Below are 25,929 nucleotides of genomic sequence, written 5' to 3'. Positions count from 1 at the left end.
AGACTGAATCCTGCTGTGCCTGGTGTCACCGGAGGGACATACCTGCAGTGCCATACCTGCAGGCTTCCTCATGGCCCACCATCTCAGATAACAAAGACTCTCTCAAAGTGAGTCGAGGTGTCATGCAAACTGCCAGGGCTTGGAGTAGGGATTCCAACAGAGTTGCCCCTTGCATCCTTCCTGCCAGGAGATCAGGCCTGGGCATGGGTGGGGACAGTGGTCTGACCTCCTCTGATCTGGTCTTTGAGCCAGGAGGAAGTCAGGCTTAATGATCTTTTTCCTGCCCTAATCTCTTCCTGCTTTGCCCCAAGTTGGGGAAAGAGGCCCTGAGGTTGCTACTTCAGGACCACAGCTTGGGCAATGTCCGTGTCTCACCCTGATGCAACCCCAGGAGGCTCAGTGTTGGGCAGTGCGGCAGGAGGAAGGAAGTGAAAGGGATGGGGGAGGTGTTTAGAGTCTCGGGCTGGAGGGAGTCCATTTCACTTCTGTGGAGGACGGCGGGGGTGGGCTTGTGTATGCCTGATCTTTTTGGCTTGGCCCCTTTCCTAGTTAGAAGAGATCACACGCTATCCCGTGGTTGGACTCTGTCCGCTGTTCTTCAGCTGGAAGTCACCTGTAGATCCCTGAGGTGCCACAGACATCCCGGGCAGCTTCAGCTGGAGGACAACAGGCATAGCGGTGATACCTCCCTCTCCTGCCACCTGAGTCCCTACTCTAGTCATGGCCCTTGCTCCACTCAGGAGCCCATGCTCTCGCTCTCTCTGACTTGTCACACAGATGAGTACAGTGGTTAGTCTTTCCACACTTGGTCTGCATCAGTGACTCAGAATCATGGCAAGAGGAGGCCACTCTCCTACAAAACAAGCCTGGGAGGGCAGAAGATCCTCCAGGCAATGAACCAATTGTTGATACCTCAGACTTGGTATGATGGCCAAGTGGGGGGGGGGTGTGTGTGACAGAAAGAACTGGACGGGCCTCTAGGGAGGCCAGGCATGCTGTAAGAGAAGACTGGAATGGAGCCCTGAGGAATGACAAGAATTCAGATGAGAGCAGAGGAGAGAGCCCTAGTGGAGCCACCATGCTGATGGAAAGGCCTTAGAAGTGGGTGGGTGGAAGGGTGGGTGCTGTAGTTCAGTGGCAGAGGGTTCCATCCCCAGTCCTACCACCCCTCCCACCCCACAGGAGGGGATGGAAGAGAAGGAGGAGGAGGAAAGGGGAGAGGAGGAGGTGGAAGAGGAGGAGGGGGAGAAGAGTTTGCAAATATTCAGGCACCAGGGAGGCAGAGTGGGCAGAACTGTGTATGTCCTGGTGTGGGGATGTGTCCAGCCTGTTGTGTGTCACGCACATGTGCATGTGTGCACTTGTTTAGCTCGTTACCACTCTTGGAATTCATTACTGGATCCGTGCATTTGTTCATTACACAGCCTGAGCTAAGCCATGCAAGGCTGCAGGATATAGGGTAAAAATTCTCACTCACTGACTACTCAAAGGCAAGTGGGTGGGGGCTGACACAAGCTACGATAATGACACAACAGGCTAAGTTAGCTGTAGATGGGACTCCTTGGGTCATGCAACCACAGCAATCTCCAAAAAAGCAGAGATGGTTTTACACCAGCCCTGGAGGGCAGCTGACCCTGGACTAGGGAGGGCATGCTCCCTGGTTTGCACGGAGAGGGCCGTAGAGATGCAGTACCGCCCCCGACCCCCCGAGGGCGCTGCGGGGGTCCCCTGGAGCCGCCGCCCGCCCGCCCACAGCGCTGGCGCCCGGCTCCGCACTCGCTCCTGGTGGCCAAGTCCAGCTGGCTCACTGCGCTCCTGCTCCGGGGTCCCCCAGCGCTCTGGGTCTCCTCCACCTCACCGTGCCAGACAGCGCGGGGCCCGACGGCGACATGAACGTCCCGATCTCCGTCCTGGAGGCCCGAGGCCGGCGCTGGGGACCTCTGCTCCTCACCTTTTTCCTGGCGGCGTCCCGAGGTAAGTTCCGGAGAAAGTGGATGAAGGTGGATGGGCGAGGGGCGCAGGGAGAGCGCAAGGAGAGCGCAAGGAGGGCAGGGCGGGATGGGGACCCCGGACACACCAGGGAGGGAACATCCTGATCATCCCTCGGTCTGCCCCCATCTCTCTCCCACCCCTGGGATCGCGGGGCAGTGAGGGGGGAGGGGGGTGTTAAGAGGCTCATTTGCCAGGTGTACTTAAGCTATTGGGCACAGCTGACAGCTGCTCAGCAGTAGGCACAACTGGCCCCTGGGGCTCTGCCTGTTGGACCCTTCCCAGCCCAGGGCACAAGTTGCCCCTGTAAGGCAGGAGAGGGACAGGCTGTAGCAGGCAGCTATCTCAACTTGATGTGAAAGTGTCAGTCATGGAAGGAGTCAGAGGGTGGCAGGACCAAGGTTGGAAGGCTTAGCCCAGGCAGGGGTCCAGCAGCCAGGTCAGAAAGAACAGGAGGGGGAAAGTGAGGTAAGAGGGAGGCAGGGAGTCTGTAAGCAGTGTGTTATCTCTGCACTGAAGGTGGGCCTGGAACTCTGATAAGGAGGAGGGGTCCACACCCTGTTCATGGAGCCCTGGCTTGGATGTCCCTAAGATGACACCCAAAGGGAGGAAGAGCAGAAGAGGAGGGTGGCGGTCCCTGTGCCGAGAGGATGACTTTTGGCAGGGCATGGCTTCCAGGAACTGGGGACAGCAGCAGGCAGGAAGGCCCGTGTCCCATCCATCTCAGGCCACCTGCTGTCCTCTTCCAGGTGACCCCACGAGGCCCTTTCTGGTTTCTTGCTCCTTTTCTGACCTCACTTAGGCAAGGCTACTCTCTGTTCAGCAGTCTCAGTTTGGGAAATGGAGTCCTGGAGACCCATGGCACAGGGACCTAGCTCATGGAGCATCCCGAAACAAACCGTCTTCAGTACCCTTACCCTAGCTGTCTATGTAGCCAAGAGCATCTATTCGCAGATTCGACTGCTCATACTCCTTGCTTGGTTTGCTAAAGGGCTGCCTTCTAGTCCAGCTCAGGGAACCAATTAGGGCTTGCTGCAACTTTCACCAAAGGAGTCAGGAGAATCCTTCGCCTGGAGCTGTTTTGGCCCCACTCCTGTCACCTAGGTGCCCTTGCTAATGGACACTCCTTCTATTTGGTGCACTGAGTCACCGAGTCTGGAAGCTGAGAATGCTCACCAGTTTGCTGAGGTTCTGGACCACTTGTCCCTGGGCAGGAGTGCCAAGGAGAGAGGCTGGGGTGGCCCTAAAGAGAATGGCATTGATACGTCAAGGTGTTGGGAGCCTAAGGCATTTGAAAGACACCATTTTCCTTACACAGGCTGGGGATAGAGGAGGGTGCCAGGACACAGTAGATCCAAGGGACTGTGGGAGTTACTGCCCTTTCCTGTTCTAAGCTGACTTCAGGAGTATTAAACCTGGGGCATCACACTTGAACTTACAAAGGTGCACTGGGGGTGGGGGAGGTGTGACACCCTCCCCCCCATCTTCCCATTCATAGTAAACAAGACTGCAAAGGCTTGTTGAGTAACGCAGGGCCCCAAGCTTCCCCAGTGGTGGTCAGCTCTTGGGAAATCTATAACCTCTGCCTGATGGCCAGAGGAGAGAGAGGAACAGCCCGGGGCCAGGCTCCCATGGCACTGTGTCCACTGCACCAGCACACTGACACCACTTTACTGATACGAGAGGCCTATGCTCAGGGGCCTGAGATGCCGGGGAGTTCCTGGTCCAGCTGGTTACTCCTGTTTGTCCTGAGCAGGGCAGAGGTCCCCTGTGCCTGACAGAAGACAGCCTAGTCAGGGGTGCTCAGCTGGGAAGCTCAGGCCCCACCTCTTTAATTGCAGGATATGAGATCTTAGTCCTGAGCAGAAGAGAGGGAAGGATGATCCTGAGGTCCCATCTGCCCTGGCAGTCATCACTGAGGCCTGTCCACTGAACTTGATGCCCCAGATTCTAGGGTGACCATTGTCCTAGGATCAGTCAGATAGTACCAGAGATCACCACTGACTTCCAATGCCTACAAATCATGGCCAGAAAAGCAAGGGGCTTGGGGTGCCCTGTGTGTAGCATTTTTTTTTTTTACAAGTTTGGTTTTGAGAGGTGGAAAACCTATCTATGCTTGAGTTCCAAACTGGTCTTCTATTGCTCTGTGACATGGGTGGGATCCACAGCATACCTGAGCAAGTCCCCCATTTCTTAGTTGGGAGTGACTGCCCCTCCCTCAAGGCAGCTGTGCAGAGCCAATCAGGGCCTGGTCCTCAAGAATGCTGTGCACTAGGGCTGGGGATGTCGCCTATTGGTAGAGTGCTTGCCTCACATGCATGAAGCCCAGGGCTCGATTCGTCAGCACCACATATACAGAAAAGGCCAGAAGTGGCACTGGGGCTCAAGTGGTAGAGTGCTAGCCTTGAGCAAAAAGAAGCCAGGGACAGTGCTCAGGCCCTGAGTTCAAGCCCCATGACAGGCAAAAAAAAACCCACAAAAACAAAAACAAAAAGAATGCTGTGTACTATATGATTTCCTGTCTACTTCCCCCTCTCCCCAGGGTCCACTTGTCAATGGCCCTCCATCTAAGCTCCTTGCTGCTACTGGGACTTGTGGCATACCCAGGGCATGGGATGGTGTGACTTCTGTCACTGGGACTGGCCTCTCCAGACTCCTAGAGTCTGCAGGTTGGGTTCAGCTCCACCCCTGCTCCCATCCTGGTACTCTAGGTATGTAGAGTACCATGAAGGGTCCTGCAGGTTGTCCTCCTAAATCCCTCCAGAAATGGGTCATTACAGCTTCAAGACCAGCCTGGCCCAGGGGGTCCTGTGTCTGTGGGTTCTTTTCCTGAATGTGATCTCCACGCTCAGCATATTTGCTTTGGCTGACCATCTCCAAAGAGAAAGTTGATGGCCACTAGCTTGCCCACTGGTAATGATGTTACTTTGCTACTGGCCAAGCCCAGTTCCTTTATCCTTTTTCTATAGGCTCTCATCTTCCATGGGCCTGCCTGGGTCTATTTCTGCCTTTGTTGCTCATTCATTATGGGGTCCCAAACACATACACACTTCTCCTGTGTGGTGTGTAAGCTGTGTGGTGTGTATCTCTGTGAGATAGATTGCTCTTGGAAGGGTAATTTCAGGATGGTGTTTTCTGGGCTCCTTCACTAGTCACCTTTATGTAGTATCTGCCTGATAGCCATTTAAGTGTGTGTGTGTGTGTGTGTGTGTGTGTGTGTGTGTGTGTATGTGTGTGTGCTGGGGTAGACACTCAGGGCCTAGGTTTGTCCCTGAGATTTTTTGGCTCAGGGCTGGCACTCTACCACTTGAGCCACACCACAACCACTTTTTTTTTTGGTGGTTAATTGAAGACAAGAGTCTCACAGACTTTGCTGCCTGGACTGGCTTTGAACTGCGATCCTCAGATCTCAGCCTCCCAAGTAACCAGAATTATAGACTTACTTTTTCTTTAATGTCCTCATTATTTTGTTTAAGTAGGTTTTAAAAGGAAATTTTATACTGCTGTCATAAGTGGAAAACCAGAATCGCCTGCCATAAATAGAACAGAACCATAAAAGCACAGCATAGGAAAACCAAATAAGGGCATTAAATTCTAGTTGGAAACTTTAGCTTGGAGGAAGACTCTAAGTCTTGGGTATGCTGCTGGGTCTTGCTGAAATAAGTAAGGTAAATAAAAAGAAAAGATTAGCAAGTAGCAGAAAGATGTTTTGGAGACAGAGTACTATCAAATATGACATTCTCTTTGATGTAATCAGGACTGGGAGAAAACTGAAAAGAGAATAACCTCTCTAGATGATTCAATGTTATTTATTATTGTAAAACCAAAAGTAAAACTACCTAAATTATCAATGCTACCAGGCACACCAGGCCCTCATTAGTCAGGGCAGCTGTCCATCTGTGGGAAGGAGGTGGTGCTTCCAGTCAGTTCCTGACTGTGTCTAGTTTCTAGAGAGTAGTCAGCAGGTATCAGGCTCTTGGAAGACTGGGTTCAAATCCCAACTTGCTATTTACTCTCTGTAAGGCTCTGAATGGGCTCTTGAAGCTCTCTGCACTATGAGTCCACATCTGTGAGACAATCTACTAACCTCCCAGGGTAGGAGATTTACCAGCTAATCTATATACAAGGACTTAGAACCACACTCATCACAAAGTAGCTACTGTTGTCACCACTGAGGCCCTGTGTGTCAGCCTGGTGGAGAACAGGAGATGGGACTTGAAATGAGTATCCTGCTGCCATCCTCTCTGGCAGGCCTGGGTCCAGGCAGGAGTCCTACAGAGAAGCCCCCCCCCCCCCTGCCAGGGTCCTGGCCTGCTGCCCAGGCCCTCCCCGCGAGGCACGCTGGCTGGAGTCTTGAGCCCTGGACACAGGGACACTTTCCCAAAGAGCTGGAAGTGCAGCTTCCTCCCATAGAGGCCAGCTTCCCTTTCCCGGACTGTGAATGGACACTTCCTGCTGGTGCAGGTATCAATAAACACTTCAGATGCCTTTTGTCCTAGCTGGTCAGAGAGCCCCAGGGGCAAACTTGCTGGCCATAGCCCTCAGGCTTTACCCTGGGGTACTTCCTTTTGCTGGAGCTTGAGCCCTGGCTCTGTTTCCCTCTGTGTTCTGCATCCAGATGAAGACAGAGCCCAGCCTTTTCCTCTGGTCCCCATGGGCCATGTTGGGGGACAGGGCCTGGCAAGGAGCTGGGGTCAGTTCCCATGTCGGTGAGGCCAGAGATCCGTGTCGGTGAGGCCAGGGATGAGGTCTCTTCCATCTAGCATGCAGCCAGCAAGAACAGACAGCTAATAACTGTTTACTTGGCAAGCCTAGTGGCTGGATAGAGTTCAGAATTTGGGTGGGGCCTCCTGAGCCTGACTAATCAAGCTGGGGAGCCACCTCCAAAGGCCAAGGCATTGCCTTGGCAACTGTGAGTAAAGCTCATGCCTGTCAGGGAAAATACAAAAGCTGGTCCACACCCACCCCCTTCCCCATCCCTTGCGCCCCTACAGGGGCTCACCTGGGGCCTGGTGGGTGGAAAGAGGTGGCTGTCACCAAAAGTAGCTCACTGTGCCTAGTTACTCTGATCTCAGGATCACAGTTCAAAGCCAGCTGGGGCAGGAAAGTCCATGAGATTCTTATTTCCAATTAACTACCAGAGAAGCTGAAAGTGGAGCTGTGCCTCCAGTGGTAGAGTGCCAGCATTGAGTAAAGAAACTCAGGGGCAGCATTGAGGTCCTGAGTGCAAGCCCTAGGACCAGCATACACACACACACACACATACACACACACACACACACACACACACACACACACACACACGGCATACTGAATGTGTGGAGACAGAGTCACCTTCCCCTGTAGCATGCATGGATGGAAACTCAGCCCCCTCAACCCCCCTCAATCCCCCCGTGCCCCCACCACCTGGTGCCCCCCCAGCCAGAAAGTTCAAAAGCTGGAGGAATTCCAATCCCGGAGCTCCTCAGCCTGTGTACGGGTCTGGCTCATGTGAGGTCCTTACTATGTGTGGAATGAAGGAATGTTTTCAGCTGGAGTCAGTGGCAGAGTAAGGACAGGGCAAGCACACAGGGGTCGAAGTGGGGTCAGTTCCTTCCCTTTGAATAGATGGAAGATGATATAGGGGACCCACCCACCCGAAGGTGGGGGACTCTTCCTGCCAGCGGGGCTGGTATAGCCAAGGTGTGGATCTCAGCCACATAGGAACAAGTCACTTGACTTCTCTTGAAAACAGAGATGGTAAAACCCACATCAGGAGGTGTAGGGAGAATTAAATGAGACAAGTGTAAGTTGTCAGCAAGTCCATAATATATAATCAGACATAAGACAGCTCCTCCACCCCCGGCCATTGCTCCCAGGATTTCAGAGCTTGAGAGAGAAAGATGGGATCTGACAAAGGCCCTACAGCCAGGCCCCAGTTACATGGGCACCGGGGGCCAGGGCTCTTGCTGCCCAAGCTAGAGTTGTAATTCTGATGCCTGGGTTTTCCCTACTTTTTTCCATCACCCTTCCTCTGGATGCTCCTGTGTGGTCTTGCTCAGTGGCAGGGAGGGGCGGCCAGGCCCTAAGCCCAATGCAGAGTCTGAATGTCCCCTTCTGGCGCATGCACAGCCCCTTCCTAGGGCACTTTCCTGTCCCACAAGCTCCTGGCCACCCTGGAGCCAGGGCCCTTCCTCCCCACCCACTTTCCCCGGTCTCTGACAATGACCCAGGTGTCTGAAAGAATCTGCGGCTGACAATAAACAACATCCTCCTGCATGTGATTATAATTGCAGCCGTGCTGCGTGTCTCCACCGCCCCAACCCCCCGCCCCCCCCCAGCTCCCTGTGGGTGCTGCACAGGCGCAGAGCCCAAGCTCGTGCAGGCCTCCACACTTGTCTACTACATGGTCCCTGCCCTGTATCCTGGATGACAGCCTAGGGACAGGCTACTCTGGGCCTCAGGCACAACAAACTGGTGACCTTTGATCCACTCCTCTCAGGTCTTTTGCCTTAAAACTGAGCACCCTTCCTTGTCCCTAGGCCCCAATCCCGGGCAGCTTCTTGTTTTGTTTTGTCTTAAATAAAAGGGGAAGCGGTCCTGTGGGAACTGATGGGGTAGGTGGCATGTAAGGGGCAGGGTGAGCATTGAGCAATTCCCTCTTCTGTTGTTTTCATGTCCTGCTGTCTCTGTGGGCTTTCACGGAAGAGGCCTCAGCCAGAAACCCTTCCCTCTGCTGAGTGCAGTCCTGAGTCATGAACATCACTGGTTGGTCTCCAAGGCTCTCTGCCTGGGAACTGGCCAGACTGTGCCTCAAGCTCACACCTAGACCCCACCCTATCGTGCCTCTGTCCGCATAGTGCCCTCTTCCCTGCTGTCCCCTTCCTCCCAGGCCTGCAAGCTCCAGCCTCTGTGGTGCCCAGCCTCCTGACAGCTGCCAGGGCAGTGATGTGCACAAGTCAGACACCAGTGCTGGATCTGAATTTGGTTCCAAGCCCCAAGGTGGCTCTGGGTTTGGAGATGATCTTTGGCAATGGGAAGTGGACCAGTGGCCACATGGCTGCTGGAAAAGGGGCAGCATAGGGTAGAGACACCAGGGTCCACTTGGGTGGGTTTGATTCTTTCTAGTAGCCCTGGCACAAGCCTTTTCACTAGGCATGGCTCTCCTCCTGTTTCTGGCCTGGTCATAGTTTGGCAGTCAGATCCGGTCCACACAGGCCTGTGAGAAGATGGCCACACTGGCATGGAGAAGACCACTGGCACTGCTGACTGTCTGGGACTCCTTTTGCCCCATACAGGGGGTCAGGGCAGTGGGTTGGCTAATGCCTGCTCTGCAAGCCTTCCACTGAGGTTGCTGAGAGGATCATCTCTGAGCCTGAGGACTTCATTTGTCCTAAGAACGATGGATGGACTTGGGCAGTGGAGTCCCCATCGTGGCTGGTCCAAGGCCCTACACCCCGTTTCACAAGTCAAAGGTTCACAGAGGCTAGCAAGTGGGATGAGAGCATGAAGCCAGGGAAGGCATTAGGGAGCTGTGAAGACAGGGAGGGGTACGCTGGTATGCTGGAAGCCTTAGGGGATACTGGCTATTATTTAGATCCAGCCTCCAGTTGCCTTGTGGGAGAGCTAGATGGGTGTTACTCCTGATCTTCAAAGAGAAACTAGGAGCCTGAATGTTCATACCTAATCCTTAGCAACCTAAGGGGGGAAAAAGAAAAAGCATGTGGGGCAAATAAAAGGCTTGAAGTTGAATGTGGCTGAGGGCTCCCAGCTTCTGAACTTTCTCTCCCAGCATGACCACCAAGTGCCCACGTTTTATTCTGGCTCTAGTGCTCGATTATGGGCTATGTGACGGTCAGTAGTTACTGAGGGTCCACAAGCACTTTGGTTTTCTCATCAGCAAAACGGGATTAAAGGTGGCAGCTACTGCACAGGGTGGCTGGGTATGTATACATCCCTTAGCTTAGCACACAGCTGATGCTAGTTCTCACTGGATCCTGCTTTACTTGAAGCCCTTCCCAGCCCTCCCCTGCCCCAGCAACTTGAGGCACCCAGAACTGCAGGAAAATGCTTCTCTACTTCCTGGGCTGCTACACAGCCATTCAAAAAGGAGCCCAGTATCTTTCCAAAGAAGTTCTGAAGTCTCTGCCCATCTTGGCAATGCCCTTACAAAAACCTGGGATTCCCAGATAGGACTTCATCTCCTCTATGGACAGGGCAAGTGTGGGCTTAGAGTGTGTCTGCCTGCCTTGCCTCATTCACTCTTCCAGTCAGTGCTGAAGCTAATTCTCTTCCATTGCACAGATGAGGAAACTGAGGCTCACACAGCTAAAGAGGAGAGCAGAGACCACCTGTTTTGTTCTCAGAAGTCAGTGCTTTGGACTGGGAAAAAGAGAACCAGGGATTGCACCGTCTGTTCATTGCAAACAAACCAAAGAGAACTAGAAGGGGATTGTTTGGTTGGGAGGGAGGCAGCACATGGAAGGAGCCGACACCCTCCCACAGTCCCCGTCCCTATCCTTCGGGGGCCTCAGGCCTCCACTTCTCCACCACGGTGCCTAGGGCACTCTCCACTTCCTCCATCCTATGTGTCCAAACCTATCTAGTCCAAAGGTCCTTTTGCCTCCTGGAAGGTCCCCGGCCATGTCTGGAAGGCTGTCTCCTTTCTTCCCTAAGTCCCAAAGCAAAATGACTCTACTCAGGAGTTCTGACATCGTGAACAGTCTTGTCTATCTAGCTGGATCATCAGTACCCCCTCTCCTACCTGGGGGCTCCCAGCACTGGCCTGCATCTGAGGAGAGGACGAGAGGAAGGGAAGAGGGTGTTGATGGCTCCTCAAAGGGTGGCCAAAGACAAAAGGGCTGCTGCTCAAACAGCTGTTCTGCTCTGTACTCTGCCTGCTACTCTGGAAGCCACTGTGCAGGTCATCAATGGACCTGCAGGAAAGGTCACAGGGGGAGTTGGAGCCAGGATGCACACCAGACCCACGACAGGCCCACTCTGGCAAGCCAGTTTTCTGTCTGCCTCAGAGGCTCAGAGAGCAGCTGACCTTCCCAGGGCCTGCGGCTGGGGAGCAGCTGAGGCCACCCGATCTCAGGTGTGAGGGGGCAACCATCACCCAGACAGGTGACAGGGACTTCCTTTCTCTCTCTGAGCAGGTCTGGTGGCAGCCTTCAAGGTGGCTACGCCATACTCCCTGTACGTGTGTCCCGAGGGGGAGACCATCACTCTGGCCTGCCAGCTCCTGGGCCCCATGCCCAAAGGGCATGAGATGAACTTCTACAAGACGTGGTTCCGCAGTTCACGGGGCGAGGTGCAGGTGTGCTCAGAGCACTGGCCTATCCGCAATGTCAACTTCCGGAAACTTCACCCCTACCATGGAGGCCACCAGGTCTCCAACACCAGCCAGAATCTGCTCCTGAGTCATGGGCTGGAGACGGCCTCTGACCACCATGGCAACTTCTCCATCACCATGCGGAACCTGACCGTGCAAGATGGCGGCCTTTATTGCTGCCTGGTAATGGAGATGAGGCATCACCACCCAGAACATCAGGTCCACGCGGCCATGGAGCTGCAGGTGAAGAAAGGTGAGGCCTCCTGTCCAAAGGCTGCAGCATGGGACTATGCGACACCCACTACATGGGGCATGGGAGACATGGCCTCTAGTGTGTCTGCAGTGTCCATGGTGTGTGTGTGTGTGTGTGTGTGTGTGTGTGTGTGTGTGTGTGTGTGAGAGAGAGAGAGAGAGAGAGAGAGAGAGAGAGAGAGAGAGAGAAGGAAAGATCCTGAGTGGGGTGTGGGCATGTGGCTAGCTGGAGTGATGGAAGGGTTGTATGAATGTGGCTATTTGTGACAGTGGGATTCTTTCTTCCTTCCTGATTTTTTCTGGCTGTTTCATTAATTTGTGCCAGTTCCAGGGTTTGAGCACAAGGCCTGGGCATTTGCCTTGAGTTTTTGTGCTCAGAGCTAGCGTTCTGTTTTCAGCTTTTTGGTGGTTAACTGGAGATACGAGTCTCAGACTTTACTGCCCAGCCAGGCTTTGAACCATGATCCTCAGATCTTAGCCTTCTGAGTAGCTAGGATTACAGGGTGGCTGGGATTACAGCAGTGCTCACCTGGGACTTTTTTCCTTTCGTGTGAGAGAAAGGGAGTGTGGGTGCTCATGGGAACACCAAAGCTGTGAGTGTGTAGACAACAGTGTGACTGGAATGTGCCTGGCTGTGAGTTGGTGGATGTCTGGTTAGCTATGTGGAGGTGTGTGTGTGTGTGTGTGTGTGTGTGTGTGTCTGTGTGTGTGTGTGTCTGTGTGTGTGTGTGTGTGTGTGTGTCCTTTCTGTCTTGCTGAAAACAGAGGGACAGAGGGGAAGACATTGCAGGTAGCCATTTGCCCATGGGGATGATGTAAGAATGAGCAGAGTGAGAACATGTGTATGGTGCAGGTACATGTGTGTGGTGCACGTGTGTGTGTGGTGCACGTGTGTGTGTGTGTGTGTCCATGTATTCAGTCTCCAGCTGGGCCAGGCTAAGCAGGCACTACTGTGTGCTCCTGTGACAGGAGGAGGTAGCAGCCTCCTGGGTCTGACACCCTCCTAATGGCCCTGTCTTTCCTCCCACAGGCAAAGACGCTCCTTCCAAATGCATCACATACCCATCCTCCCCAGAGGAGAGTGACAGTAAGGCCACCCTCGGTGACTTCTGAGGGCTCTGTTCCATCCTCATCTTCCTCTTGAGGCCTGTTCTGAACTCTCACCTCATCCCCCCTGTCCTGGGCCTCCCCTGTCTCCTCTGTTGCTCTGTTCTTTTGCTTCCTCTATGGTTGCAGTGGTATGGGATCCCCAAGGAGCGGAGTACTCTGGGAGGTGGGCACCACCATCTTCACTATGTTAACTGGGAAATGGGCCCAGAGGGGTGGTGTACTCTGCCCAAACTCACACAGCCCAGGGACAGCTGGACACTCAGAGGTTGGGTAAGGATGCCCAGTGGCCTGGAAACAGTAGGCTCAGGTCACATGTCTTGGAGGTGCCCTACTCTCCTAAGGGGCCCAGTATTTATCAGACACTCAGTGTGGACCAGCCCTGGCCTCAAAGACACAGAGGGAAACTGTGTTTTTGGCTTTTAGCAGAACATGCATGAGGGCTTAAGCCAGAATAGCTCAACTACAGCACAAAGCCAAACCCCAACTCAAAGGCCATGTGGCTTTTGCAAAATATCCCCACCCCCTTTTTTTTTTTTTGGCCAGTCCTGGGCCTTGGGCCTGAGCACTGTCCCTGGCTTCTTCCCGCTCAAGGCTAGCACTCTGCCTCTTGAGCCACAGCGCCGCTTCTGGCCGTTTTCTGTATATGTGGTGCTGGGGAATAGAACCTAGGGCCTCGTGTATCCGAGGCAGGCACTCTTGCCACTAGGCTATATCCCCAGCCCCACCCCCCTTTTTTTTTTTTTTTGCCAGTCCTAAGGCATGAACTCAGGGTCTGGGCACTGTTCCTGGCTCAAGGCTAGCACTCCACCACTTGAGCCACAGTGCCACAGTGCCAGTTCCGGCTTTTTACTGTTTATATAGTACTGAAGAACCCAGGGCTTCATGCATGGTAGGTAAGCACTCTGCCACTAAGCTCCATTCCCAGCCCTCCTATTTGTTTTTAAACAAATGTGCATTTTAAACAAAATGTGCATTTTGGTCTGAGTTGGATCTTTGTGGAACTCAGAGGCTGTTGGCCCAAGCCCCTGTGTGGGCACCGGAGTTCCAATGTCGCTTCAGTGCCAAGCCCCTGCCATTGTCCTGACTTTCCCAGCATTGCCCCTTCTTGCCCATGCAGCAGCTCTGTGTGCACACGCATGCGTGGGTCCAGGCAGCCCACCTGATGGGGAATGAAGGACATTCACTTCCCCACTGCAACTCCACTCTGAGTAAAACCCCAGCCCTGCTTCTTCCTTTGAAAACTCTTACAGAGCTGCTGAGATACTGCACGCTGTGCCCTCCACTTCTGCTCCAAGTCACCAAAGTTCAGGCAGGTGGCCTCTCAGAACCAGCAACAAGAGAGGCGTCGGAGCCCTGTGACTCCCTGAGCGCACACCTGCCTAAGAGGGCCAGCCTGCCCCCATCAACTTTCTGAAAATGAGCCATGGGCACATGGTGGGGCACTCCTATAATCCCAGCATGTGGGAGGCTGAAGCAGGAGGATCTTGAGTTCAAGGTCAGCCTCTGTCTCAATAACAAAACAAAATGGTGGCAACTAAGTAAAAAAAACCAAAACCAAAACAAAGATGCTGCAGGCTATGACTGCAACATTAGTAGTGAAAAGCAGTGTGGCAGAGTGGTTGGGAGCTCAGACTCAGAAATCAGCCAAGATGTTTGACTTCTCCGTGCATGAGAACAGTGCTTCCTTTTCAGAGTTGTCACATGGGTAAGGGGAGGCACCGGATGTGAAGTGCTAAGAACCATGCTCACTGTCACTTGTAGACCCAACTTTCCAGTTCAACTCATGCATCCTATGTGCTGAGACAGGATGGCAGGCAGACAGTAGTAGATACTGGACCTGAGCCTGTTTCCTAACAGCTTCTAGAGCCATTTGTTGGTGACCTGTGTCACCATCCCAACCCCTGCTCCTTGTCAGACTAGAGACCCAGCACCTGGTCCGTTCAGGATGCTTCCAGCCAAGCTCTTTATGCTTTCCTGTTCTAACTACATCTCAAGTACCTACATGTTACCCTTGGGATGTGAGAGAGGCTCTGGACTAAGAACTAAGTGAAAGTCTAAATCAGCCTCCAGAGGGAAAGGCAGGTAAGGTGGAGCAAAAACACATCCCTTTCCTGGTGTGGCACTGCCTGAGGGGCTGTGAATTCTCCCTGATCCTCGAGTCTGGGAATGGAGTGGCAGTCTGTTTGTTCTCCTCACTCCAACACATCAGGGTGTGTTATCTGCTTTCCTCCAGCCTCCACCCTCTTTCCTCAGCACATACCCACAGGCACCTGGCAGGTACCCTAAGCATTCAGGCTAAGCAGGCAGCACCCTCCCATCTCATGTGCTGTGCAAGGGGCCTGGCGCACACCCTAGTGTGATGTTGGCAACTGCCTCTGCCAGCACCTAATCACCTTCCCAGAAGGATCCTGGCTTTGGGTGTGAACATGATCACCACTCCTCCCCAGAGGGCAGTAGCCCAGGCCCTGCGCACATTCAGGATGGTGAACTGTGTCCAGGTTGAATCTAGAGAGACATATCCACAGCCTCCAAGGGCAGCTGGGCCCACAGGTCTGTCCACATTCCAGCCTCAACTTGCAATCCAGCTTCTAAGACAACCTCGGGCTCTGCAAGAGAAATCCTGATCCTTTAGAGGGGCCACTGAAGAAGAACCGCCACTGTGGTCAAGAGGCAGGCAGGGAGATCAAGCCAAGCTGCTCAGACAGACCAAATTACTGAACACCTGGCAAACCATATCAAGATGAAGCGTTGCTTAGTAACAGCCAGAGGAGGTGTGCTTTCAGGACCAGCAAAGAGTACTCTGCAGCCAGCCTCTCCGATTCGGCCCACTGGGAAGTCCTTTGAGGGGGCTTAGAAATACCCAACTGCCTGAGTTACTGGATGCTTTCACGTCCAATATTCTGCGTTACCATGCGGCCACACTAAAAATCTGCGGGGAACCTGCTTTAATGAGCAGCTGAACTTGCTTTGTAATTAGTCCAGCAACTGTTCCCTGTACCGATGGGTACTTCTAAAGTACCTGAAAACCATTTGTTCTCTTTTTACAGTGCAAACAACTCCTCCATCCCCCACCACCAGCTTATTTACCCCACCCTGTTGTTTATAGCCATTCGGTAAGATAAAAGTGGCCTTTATTCCCACACAAAGTGCGAAGGCAACATTTCCACTACAGCACTTCCTCCTGCCCAAAGCTCTCAGTGACAAGGGATCCCAGCCATCTTTTAGCCGAGGGAAGGGCTCGAATTGGGAAGGAAATGGGCTTACGCTGGTTGCGGTTCCAACTGGCTCGTCTGTTCCCAGCTAAACTCCCGGAGTCAGCAGATGGACTAAAATGAATCAAACCAACCCATGCTGTCAGGATGGCAAAGCAGCACAGTCTTTCCGGAGGGCAATTTAACAAGAGGCTAAGAGCTAACTTGAAGACTGGGCTCTTCAGTTCAGTGTTTGGAGTCTACGAATTTACATCCAGATGTTACATGCCCAAGTGAGCAGAGCCCCAACCACAAGAGCCTCCCTGGCTACAGAACAAGCTATGTTGAAAACAGAAGCATACACAGGGTCTACCAGGAGGGAGAGGGCTCAAAGAATTTGGGGTGACCTGTGTGACAGAGTCAAAGAAGAATGAGGTGGGCCTCTGGGGGAGCACAGAGATGTGCAGGTTTCACTCAGCAACTGTCCTCTGAGTCCACATGACAAGAAAATCTAGGTGGATAGTCCAAGCACAGGGATGGTGGCAGGCTCCTTGGAGGGGCCCTGGTCAAGGAGAAGGAGGATTGGGGGGGGGCCGGTTGTAGGGAACTCTGGGCCTGGGCACTGTCCCTGAGCTCTTCAGCTCAAGGCTAGCGCTCTACCATTTGAGCCACAGCACCACTTCTGGTTTTCTGGGGGTTAATTGGAGATAAGAGTCTCACAGACTTTCCTGCCCGGGGCTGGCCTTGAACCACAATCTTCAGATCTCAGCCTCCTGAGAAGCTAAGATTACAGGTGTGAGCCACCTGTGCCCGGATGAGAATGTTTTTAAGAATTTTCTTAACTTGTAATTTTGTACTTTAAAAGTTAAAATTCGAAAATGTTAGACAAGGATGAACTTCTCTCTTTCTCTCTATTCAGGACCATGCTAAGAAAGCATCCCTTCACTTGAACCACATCCCCAGTCCTTTTGTTTATACTTTATTATTTGTTTCTTTCTGTTAGTGTGACTTTATTTTATTATTTTTACTTTTTTTTTTGTGCTAGTCCTGGGGCTTGAACTCAGGGCCTGGGCACTGTCCCTGAACTTCTTTTGCTCAATACTAGTGCTCTACTACTTGAGTCACACAGCTCCACTTCTGGCTTTGTTGTGATTAGAGATAAGCGTCTCATAGACTTCTCTGCCTTGGTTGGCTTAGAACCTCTACCCCCAGATCTCAAACTCCTAAGTAGTCAGAATTACAGGCATGAATCATTGGTGCCAGCTGTATTTTATTTAATTTTTGCCAGTCCTGGGGCTTGGACTCAGGGCCTGAGCACTGTCCCTGGCTTCTTTTTGCTCAAGGCTAACACTCTACCACTTGAGCCACAGCACCACTTCCAGCTTTTTTTCTGTATATGTGGTTCTGAGGAGTTGAACCCAGGCCTTCATGTATACTAGGTAAGCACTCTACCACTAGGGCATATTCCCAAGCCCCTGTATTTTATTTTTGAGATAGGATCTCTCTAGCTTTGCCAGTCTGACCTTGAATGTGCAATCTTTTTCTGCCTCTCAAATTGCTGGCTACTCGGTTTGACTTTTCTAGTTCTTATCCCAAGATTCTTCCCCCAGGTGTGGGACTAAGAGGTAGAAGACTGCTCTAGAGCCTAAGGGATCCCTCCTAGAGTAGATGGACACTAGTGTTCCACCTTTAAGTGTGTGATCCCATGACATGCATCTGGATAACACTGAGAATTCGTCCAGAGTGCCAGTGTTGTTACGTGGCATTACCACCATCTATTTGTAGAATTTTCTTCTCACTTAGGTTCCCTTTGATCTTGAACTCTGTGGCATGGGGGTCTGGGAGGGGGTCAGCTTCCCTTTTATGGGTAACCTGGGGCCCAGGATGGTCCAGCTGTTCTTGGTGGGTAGATGTTCTCTCTCCCTGGAGCTGTGTCCACTGTGGGTTTCAGGTCTTATTTCTCTGGGCCCTGCTGGGAGAGCATGGAGCTGACTTTGAAAGGGGATTGCCAGACTTACCATGCCTCTGCAGGGTACGGAAGGTCTGACTGTGGGGTTCTGCTGCTCAGCCTCCTTTTCCTGGGCCTCAATTTCCCCTTGAGAGCAGCAGTGGGAATAGGGCCTCAAGCTGGCTGCCTCTTGCCCTAACAGACATCACAGCCGCAGCCCTGGCCACGGGCGCCTGCATCGTGGGCATCCTCTGCCTCCCGCTCATCTTGCTGCTGGTCTACAAGCAGAGGCAGGTGGCCTCGCACCGCCGTGAGTACCTGCTTCTGGGTGCGGGCGCTCGGGTCAGTGATGGCATGAGACATGCACTAAGAGTGTTCTCTCCACTCCTTGCTAGAACCCCTGAAGGGAGACAGAGGTGGGGGGGGGCAGGGAGGCATCCAGGAACACCTTTTCTGGGGCCTTAGTGCCTGCCAGCTGCTTTGGTTCTGGGTTGGCACTGAACAAAAATGATCTGTTGAGTGAGTGAGTAATCACATAGAGTTGTAGGAATAGCTCACATTGGTTTATAAGAATTTCACCACTCGGAGATCTTTGGGAAGCTGCTTTAGCTGACATAGGGAAGGTGTGCTTTGTAATTAGTTGTGATACTAGGGTAGAAATGACTTCTGGGTATGGGAAGAGGGAGGGGGCCTTAGAGATTACTTAGTTTGGCCCTTTTATGGATGAGAAGCCCTGGATCCAGGAGTTAAATGGCTATATTACTAAATGTTAGCTGGGCAGCTCACACTTGTAATCCTAGGTACTCAAGAGGCTGAGCTCTGAATAGCAAAGGTCGAAGCCAGCCTGGACAGGAAAATTCTATCTCTAATGAATCAACAACAACAACAACAACAAAAAGAAAGTAGAGCTATGGCTCAAGGGGTAGAAGGCCAGCCTTGAGTGAAAAAGCTAAGTCTAGGCCCTGAATTCAAGTCCCAGTACTGGCACGAAAAACAAAAAGCAAAATGTTGCAACAATAAAACACAAATATTAGGTAACAGCCCAGATCTGGGAGTCAACAAGAGCTTTTCACCTTTATTCTACCCTGGGAGTATAATTCTACCATATAACAAAAATGCTCATTTGCATGTGCACCACACCCTACAGTCCCTAATGGATAGGGCACAGTGCCAAGCTTGTCAAACACTCCCTCACTTAGTCCTTGTAACAACCCCAAGAACTCTGTATGATCTTGGTTCCTGTCTTGCAGAAGGGCGGGCCGAGGCTCAGAGAGATTCTTGTCTTGCCTAAGAAACCACACAACAAATAAGTGGCCAAACCAGGCTTCACGTTCATGGCCACAAACACCTGTCACACCCCTTTGCTGAGCCTTGCCCTTGAGTCTTGAATCTGTGAGTGCAGGAGGGAGCATCCTTTGCTCCTGGCAGCCCTTTCCAGCCTCTTCCCTGGACTGAAGAAGGTAACTGAAGGGAAGAGGATGCTGTCATGAGCTCCCACTTGATTTCCTGCATCCCTATCAATGTAAGCTCCTCCCTGCCCTCACTCCCAGAGGCCCAGCCTGGGGCTCCACCATAAGACCACCTCACCCTTCCACTGAGCACTGCCCTGTTCTTTCAGAACCCCACCACAGCCTGCCAGTAGGACTCCTCAAGGTAGGCAGGGAGGCTGGTAACAGGATTAGAGCAGAAGAAGAACCAGGGGCTCAGCTTGGGAGAGACAATGAGTGAAGGTTCCTGTAGGCAGGGAGGGGATAGGGTAGGTGCCACTTGTCCCCTTCATCCCTGACTGCAGTGCTTCTTTGTCATGTGGTCAGAAGTGGGAACAGGAACTAGAGAACAAAGAAGTTTGGGGTGGAAGAGTGGAGGATGCTGTGTGAGCCGTGAGGTGGGGTGGAGTGGGGGGCTATTCGCCTGCTTTGGTTGGGCCCAGCCTTTTTGACAGAGATCCTGCTGTGCCCATGGGATGGAAATGGCCTCCGGAGTGAAAATTAGAGAGGGGGTCGCATAAGGCCAGAATGCTGTGGGTGTCCTGAGGACCTGGGCCTGGGAGCCTCTTGCCTCACATACCATGACACCCTCAGTCTTAGTGCTGACGCTGGAGCTTCCTAGGAGGGTCCCAAGCTGTCCCAGGATGGCCCAGGTGAACTGGACTGGGAGAGGGGTGTGTGAGGACAGAGGGCCTGCTAGGGGCGCCCTGTCCCATGCTGAGTAGCTCCCCGGAGGCTGTAAATGAGCCCTCTTCTGTGGCAGACAGCCTTCTACCACAGCTTACTCTAGACACACCATGTTTAATCACAAAAGGGGAACAAGAATTCATCTCCGGACAAAACCACACCAGAGGCCCGACCCTTCTCACCCTTCAAAAAAAAAGAGAAAAAAAAAAGTCATATGACTTTAGAGGACATGGCAGAAGACATGGTGCTTGGGAGACCGAGAGGGAGCAGATGTTGTGTGGGGGGGTGGTCATTGCCCTTGGATGTGGACTGCTCTGTGGGGGGGTACAGATGGAAGTTCCAGGATGCAGGCCTTTGCCTGGCCACGCTGGCCAGCGTGGGCAGCAGGTGTGTGTATGGAGGGGGGGGGACAGGAAGCTCCAGAACCCCAGCTTGGAGGAGGTGCTCATGAATGGGCCACACTCAGCATAAAAGATAAAAGGGCTGGTGCGAGTGGCAGAAGGCAGTTTGCTGGGTATGGATACAGCTCCAGCTTTTAGACTGTGACTCTGTTTCCCCAGTTCCAACATGGGACTGGCATCCTTTCCTTGGTGGGCAAGGAAGTGGGTGGGCTGAGGGAGGAACACACTCCTGCACACCCCTGTGAGGCCTTCCAGTGTCTCCCCTTGTGCAGGAGCCAGGAACTTTCATGTAACTTCCTCCTGTTGGTTCTGTGGTGGCACCCCTCCCCCAATCTGGCCAGTTTCCCCATGTCAGCAGCAGCAGCAGCCAAGATCCTTAATTGGAGAAGGATCTGTGGGAGGGGGTGGGGAGTTGCAGAAAGAGGGAAGTTGGGGGCCCTGTATCTGGTTGGTAGCCAATTTACAGGGTAGGGAACCCCAACAATGGGACAAGGCCGCAGCTGCTTGGATGAGGAGCAGAAAATGGTGTGGAAAGCTGGGAAGTGATGGCTTGGTCAGATCTAGGGCTCTCTATTAGGTAATGAGGAGGATGGGCCCTGTGATTGGGAACCAACCTCAAACACGCCTCCCAGGAAGTCATGCCTGAAGACTAGAATGGGGCAAATGGCCAAGCCCGCAGCCACAGCTAGCAAATGCAGCAGTCAGCCCTTTGGTTGACACCTCAGTCCTGAAGGAGTGACACTGTGGCAAGCCAGGTCTAGGGGGAAAGTTTCCTGGTGGCAAATGTCCTAGGAAAATAATTTCACTTATCAACAGTTACGAATGGGTGGCTCCTAGGGGCCCACTTGCTGGACACACCTCTACAGCATCCCCTGGGGCCTCCGGAAGGAACAGAATGGATTCCAGGGCTGGACAGAGTCCTGAGGGTCCCTGAGGGGAGCTGCCAGCTGGGGAATAAGGGTTGTTGTACTAGAAAGCCTTCCTGACTATCACCGGCTTCTCTCTCTGTCCCTAGGTGCCCAGGAGTTGGTGCGAATGGACAGGTAAGGCCCACAGAGACCTAGAGAAAGCTTCCTTGGGCCAGCTCATAAGGAAGGGACATTTCTGTGTAGTTGGCCTCTGTTTATACAGGCCCGTTGTTTAGAAAAACTCCTTCCTCTTGCTGTTAGATCCCACTCATCTGTGCTTATTGGCTGGTCTCCCTGCTGCCCCTCGCCCAGCAAGCACTACCCTACCCACCCAACTTTGGGTCTTAGTGGTCAGCCTGACCTAGGGTGGGCAGGGGGAAACAGTTGACTGAGGTTAGAAGCTGAAAATGTAGAGCTCACATCTGGAGTGGGGTGGGACTCTGCCCTGCAAGGGATTCCCAGGAGAAAGCTGTTAGGCTGCAAGGGTGGGAGGTGGCTACAGAGAGGCGTCAGGGTGGACAGCAGGTGAAGGAAGGTGAGTTGGCGACTGGGCATTTGAGTTTGGGGCAGGGAGCTTGTATTCAGCATGGCCCCCAGACTAGGCCCAGGAAGGAGCCTCACTCGGAAGCTTGGCCTCTGTCCTGCAACACTAAATCCAGAGCTCCATTCCAAGACAGATACAGGACCTCAGAGGTAGAGGGGCCTCCCTAGATGATCCCTTTCCCAAGGGAGAAGAGAGAGCCCCTCCCCTCAGCTTAAACAGGCTTGGGAGACAGTCAATCCTTGTCCCCAAACTCTAGAGGCCAGTATTTTATGATTAATATCAACTGTCCTGATGGTCAGGCTGCAGGCTGTGTGGCCATTGTGGTGGCTGCCTGTGCCCTTGGCTCATGGAAGGTGAGATAAGTTCAGTCCAGCCTTGACCTCTCATTGGGCTGGGGCTCCTCCTCCCTGTTGCAGAGGCCTTGTGAGGAGAGGGAGGCAGGCAGGACAGCAGCTTCACTCCAGAGAAGCTTCACTCCAGAGAGCATTGCTGACCTTCTGGTCTGTTTCTCCAGCAGCAACCCCCAAGGAATTGAAAACCCTGGCTTTGAGGCCCCTCCACCCTCCCAGGGGATGTCTGAGGCCAAGGTCAGGCCCCCACTGTCCTACGTGGCCCAGCGACAGCCTTCAGAGTCTGGGCGGCACCTCCTCTCAGAGCCCAACACTCCTCTGTCTCCTCCAGGCCCCGGGGACGTCTTCTTTCCATCCCTAGGTGAGTACTCCCTGGCCTTCATAGCACCTTGACCTGCCAAGGTCAAGCAGGCCCCCCTCCCTCAGTTCTCACTGCCTCAGGTGTGGAGTGGGGGTGAAGAACGAGGAGCTCCCCATTCACTTTCTCTCTCTTCTCCTTTGCAGATCCAGTTCCTGATTCCCCAAACTCTGAGTTCAACTAGACCAGCTGAAGGACAGTGTGGGCAGGGATATGCTAGGTCTGGGGCAGGTGCATTTGAGCCAAGGCTGGCCTCCTTGGTCCCTTCCTTCCTGCTCTGAGCCTATATTCTGCCTTCCCCCTCTGAGGCCCAGGCAGGCCTCTCATCCTTCTAAATGATGAGGATGGGAGAAGATGCTGGGTCACTCATACTGTTCTCAAGGATACTGGGATGCTGGATCCTCCCTAGAGACTTGAAACTCACCAGCTACAGATGCCAAATGACCTACAACCTAAGAAGTCCCAGAATTCCCAGCCCTGCAGTAGCCTCCCTACCTGGGATAAGAGTCTTGGGCCCTAGCAGCACTGATGAAGTGACATAGGCACTGGGCAGGACTCCCCAGTGCCACCTCACAGACAAGAGACACAAGACAAAATGGAGAGGGACTTCTGCCTGCTGTTGGCTGACCTGGATCCACTGTTTGGCCCGAGGCTGCTCTTCTGTTAGCCTCACTGCAAACCTGAGCTCCCCAGCAGGGGTCTGTCTGTCTCCCACCACAGGGCTTCCCCACTGTTTTCTATCATCAATCTGAGGATTTATTAATGGGCTAAGCAAATTTGGGGTTCCTATCACCTGTATTCTGTTTTCCAGGGTTCAGCGGCCAGAGGCATAGGAAGTGCCTATTGGGGCCCCGTGGTCACTGTGAGCCAACAGATGTCTTGAGCAATCTGAGGCCAGGCTTGAGGCAAGAGGTTGTGCCACCTGTTATGGATGGCAGAGGAGGGTGGAGGGCAGAGAGCCCCTTCCTGCCCTCTCACCCCACGACTCCACTGCCTAGGGTGGGTAACAATATGTGGAACTGCCATTCAAGGATTTTAAAAGCATGGGAGAAGAGGGGGTGGCCACTGTGAAGAAGAAACAGGACCAGTGGGGAATGGCACTTGAGAGTGTAGAGGGCAAGGCTGGACACAATGGCCTCTAGCTTCCAGCAGGACAGGAGCCTGGCACACAGAGGTCAGAGTTTCCATGAGGACATCGAGTTTCCTGGCACTGCTAAACTGACCTTATGTGTTGGAAACAGCACTGTATCTTGGACTGTAGCAGGCCAGAGTCCACCAGTACCTGGAGATGGGATGGGGGAGGGCAGGGAAAGGGTCTGGGCACTGTGGCCTCCTGCTGTGTCTGGGGTGGCAGATGGAGCCTTCTAGAATTAATACCCACTTCTCCATAGGAATGATACCTCCAAGTGGCCAGGACACCCACACCCTGGCTCCTGCTTTGTCTCTAGGGGCCCCCTCTTCTAAGCCACCTGCTGCCATGGCCACTCCAGTGGTTCTCCCAGCCTGAGGAGGGCCCCTGGGCAGGAGTAGAGGGGTGGAGTAGGGGGGTGGCAGCTGTTGTGTGGCAGGATTGTACCACCCCCAGGGTTGAACAACAAACCCCACATGCTAGACCCAGGAAGTAGTGTGGCTTGTCCCCTGGGAGACGACCCTGAGCCCAGCCCTCAGCTTTGGACTTTGATGCAGAGACAACTTCTAAGAATGTGGCTACCAGCACTGTCCCCCACCTTCCCCCCAAAGCCTCTCTGCTGCTGCGGGGAGAGGGGAGGAGGCCCTAGCGGAACAGCCACCCCACTTCCTGCCGGGCTTCCTGGTGCACTGCGTGTCATGGCTTTCCTCTTCTGTGGACCCTGCAAGTAAGCGAGGCTCATTTCGTGGTTTCCTGTTTTCAGTGAAATTTACTGTGAGCTCCCGCCTCCATCTATCCTGGTCTGCTTGAAGCAGCCCCACAGATGTCCCTGCTGCTACCGCCATGGAGGGGCAGAGTTCTGGAACAGCCCCTGAGGCTGCCTGGGATGGTGTTGTCCCTGGGGGCTGTGACAAGCTGGGGACAGGCATGAATAGGGAGCAGCAGGTGCCCAGAGCCTTGAAGCAGCAGCTTGCTCCTGGCACTGGTGGAGGCCCAGGAGGGAAGTCTCTACTTTCATCTGTCTCCAGATTTTCACATTTTGAAAAGCTTTCCAAGGGAAAGCTAGGATCGAAGCTCCACAAGGAGAAGTTTCTGACATCAGGGCTGGTCTGACAGGCCAGGAGGCCACTGGTGGCTGCTGTTGGTCACCCTAGATGCTGTGGTGACAGGCGCTCTGATGGGCTTGCAAAGTTCCCTGAACTTCCTTCTTAAAAAAACAAACAAACAAAAAAACAAAATGGCCCTGAGACTGCTCTTACTCCTGTCTACCCACGGCTTCCCTGCCTGCCACAGCGCAGGGCTGGGGCATAGGGAAGTACGCTGCGGAGATGGGACTCCAAGGAGGCAGTGAGGCTAGGGGCTGCAGGACCGATCAACCCCACCGTCTGTCTCTGAGAAATGTGCTTCCTACAGGTGCCAGCGGAGCCACCTCTGGGCTGGCCTGGATGGGCTGAGGGCTGAGATTTGCTCAGGGGACCGCAATACGTGAAAAGAGGAACCAGGATGGCCAGCCAGGATGCGGGGGGCAAAGCTCTACTTGAAAAAACTCAGACCAGCTGAGTGCCTGTCCCAGTCTAGAGAGCACTGGCTCTCTGGCCTCTCCACCGAGCAGTCCCTACTTTGCATTGTCTCTTCTCTTTCCCCAGGACCATGGTGCCTCCTTAACTATTCTGTGAGTCCCGAGGGCAGGGTGTACGTGTGTGTGTGGCAGAGCTGACTAGCTGATACACAGCCATTGGTAAAGGCTTGAACAGGATGTCATGTTTTCTGGGCCACTCCACCAGCTTCTGGGTCTTTGACAGCAATCATGCCTGAGTGTGTGCAGACCAGGGGGACTGACTTCACAACTCTCATTCTACTGGTATGGCTTCCTGGAACAGATGATGAGAAGGATCCTGGTATATTAACTAGCTCAGTGAGAAAGTGCTAGCAGTGCCTGCCCTGGGTAGACAAAAGGATGTGGCAGTATATGTGTTGTATCTGTACTTTTTCTGTGAACATATTTTTTTAAATTTCAAAAGCACTTCTACCTGTGTCACTGTTTATTTGAGTCCCTCCTCACCCCATCCTGAGAAGCTGTTCTGTTCCCATTTGATGCACAGGGAAACTGAGGTTCTGAAAGACTTGTATTTTGAGACAAGTGAATGGTGGGAATCACGCGTGGGTCCCCTGCTGCTTCCCAGACCTGTGTTCCTCCCTCCACTGAACGGAATGGCATGAGACACCTGGGCCTGGTGGGACCCTCAAGTTGAACTTGCCTGT

General features: G+C 53.2%; 2 protein-coding genes across 6 annotated transcripts in view; one reads left to right on the top strand and one right to left on the bottom strand.

The window, feature by feature from the left end:
• Cdh23 (cadherin related 23) overlaps positions 1 to 25,929 on the bottom strand; it is a 360,605-nt gene that overhangs the window by 41,233 nt on the left and 293,443 nt on the right. The gene's annotated exons all lie outside the window — the stretch shown is intronic.
• Vsir (V-set immunoregulatory receptor) lies at positions 1,762 to 25,681 on the top strand. 2 transcript variants are annotated; one of them, XM_048338975.1, is made up of 7 exons: positions 1,762 to 1,974; positions 11,127 to 11,555; positions 12,585 to 12,641; positions 18,006 to 18,113; positions 21,394 to 21,421; positions 22,348 to 22,541; positions 22,685 to 25,681. In XM_048338975.1, the coding sequence occupies exons 1-7, from the start codon at positions 1,890 to 1,892 to the stop codon at positions 22,720 to 22,722; spliced, it is 939 nt and encodes a 312-aa protein (XP_048194932.1). In that variant the 5' UTR covers positions 1,762 to 1,889; the 3' UTR covers positions 22,723 to 25,681. The 2 variants fall into 2 exon arrangements, with proteins under 2 accessions (XP_048194932.1, XP_048194931.1); XM_048338974.1 differs by having other exon boundaries at positions 22,345 to 22,541.

This window comes from Perognathus longimembris, chromosome 2 (assembly GCF_023159225.1).
Source record: "Perognathus longimembris pacificus isolate PPM17 chromosome 2, ASM2315922v1, whole genome shotgun sequence".
Lineage (NCBI taxonomy): Eukaryota > Metazoa > Chordata > Mammalia > Rodentia > Heteromyidae > Perognathus > Perognathus longimembris.
The sequence above is the reverse complement of the archived record's forward strand: the minus strand, read 5'-3'. Positions and strand labels throughout refer to the sequence as shown.

What these genes read in the sequence shown, in the direction of transcription:
- Vsir (XM_048338974.1), top strand. Translation starts at nt 1,890, where the DNA reads ATGAACGTCCCGATCTCCGTCCTGGAGGCCCGAGGCCGGCGCTGGGGA. An exon ending in TTTCCTGGCGGCGTCCCGAG is followed by an intron (nt 1,975 to 11,126) that starts GTAAGTTCCGGA and finishes CTCTCTGAGCAG; the next exon opens with GTCTGGTGGCAGCCTTCAAG. An exon ending in GCAGGTGGCCTCGCACCGCC is followed by an intron (nt 18,114 to 21,393) that starts GTGAGTACCTGC and finishes CTCTGTCCCTAG; the next exon opens with GTGCCCAGGAGTTGGTGCGA.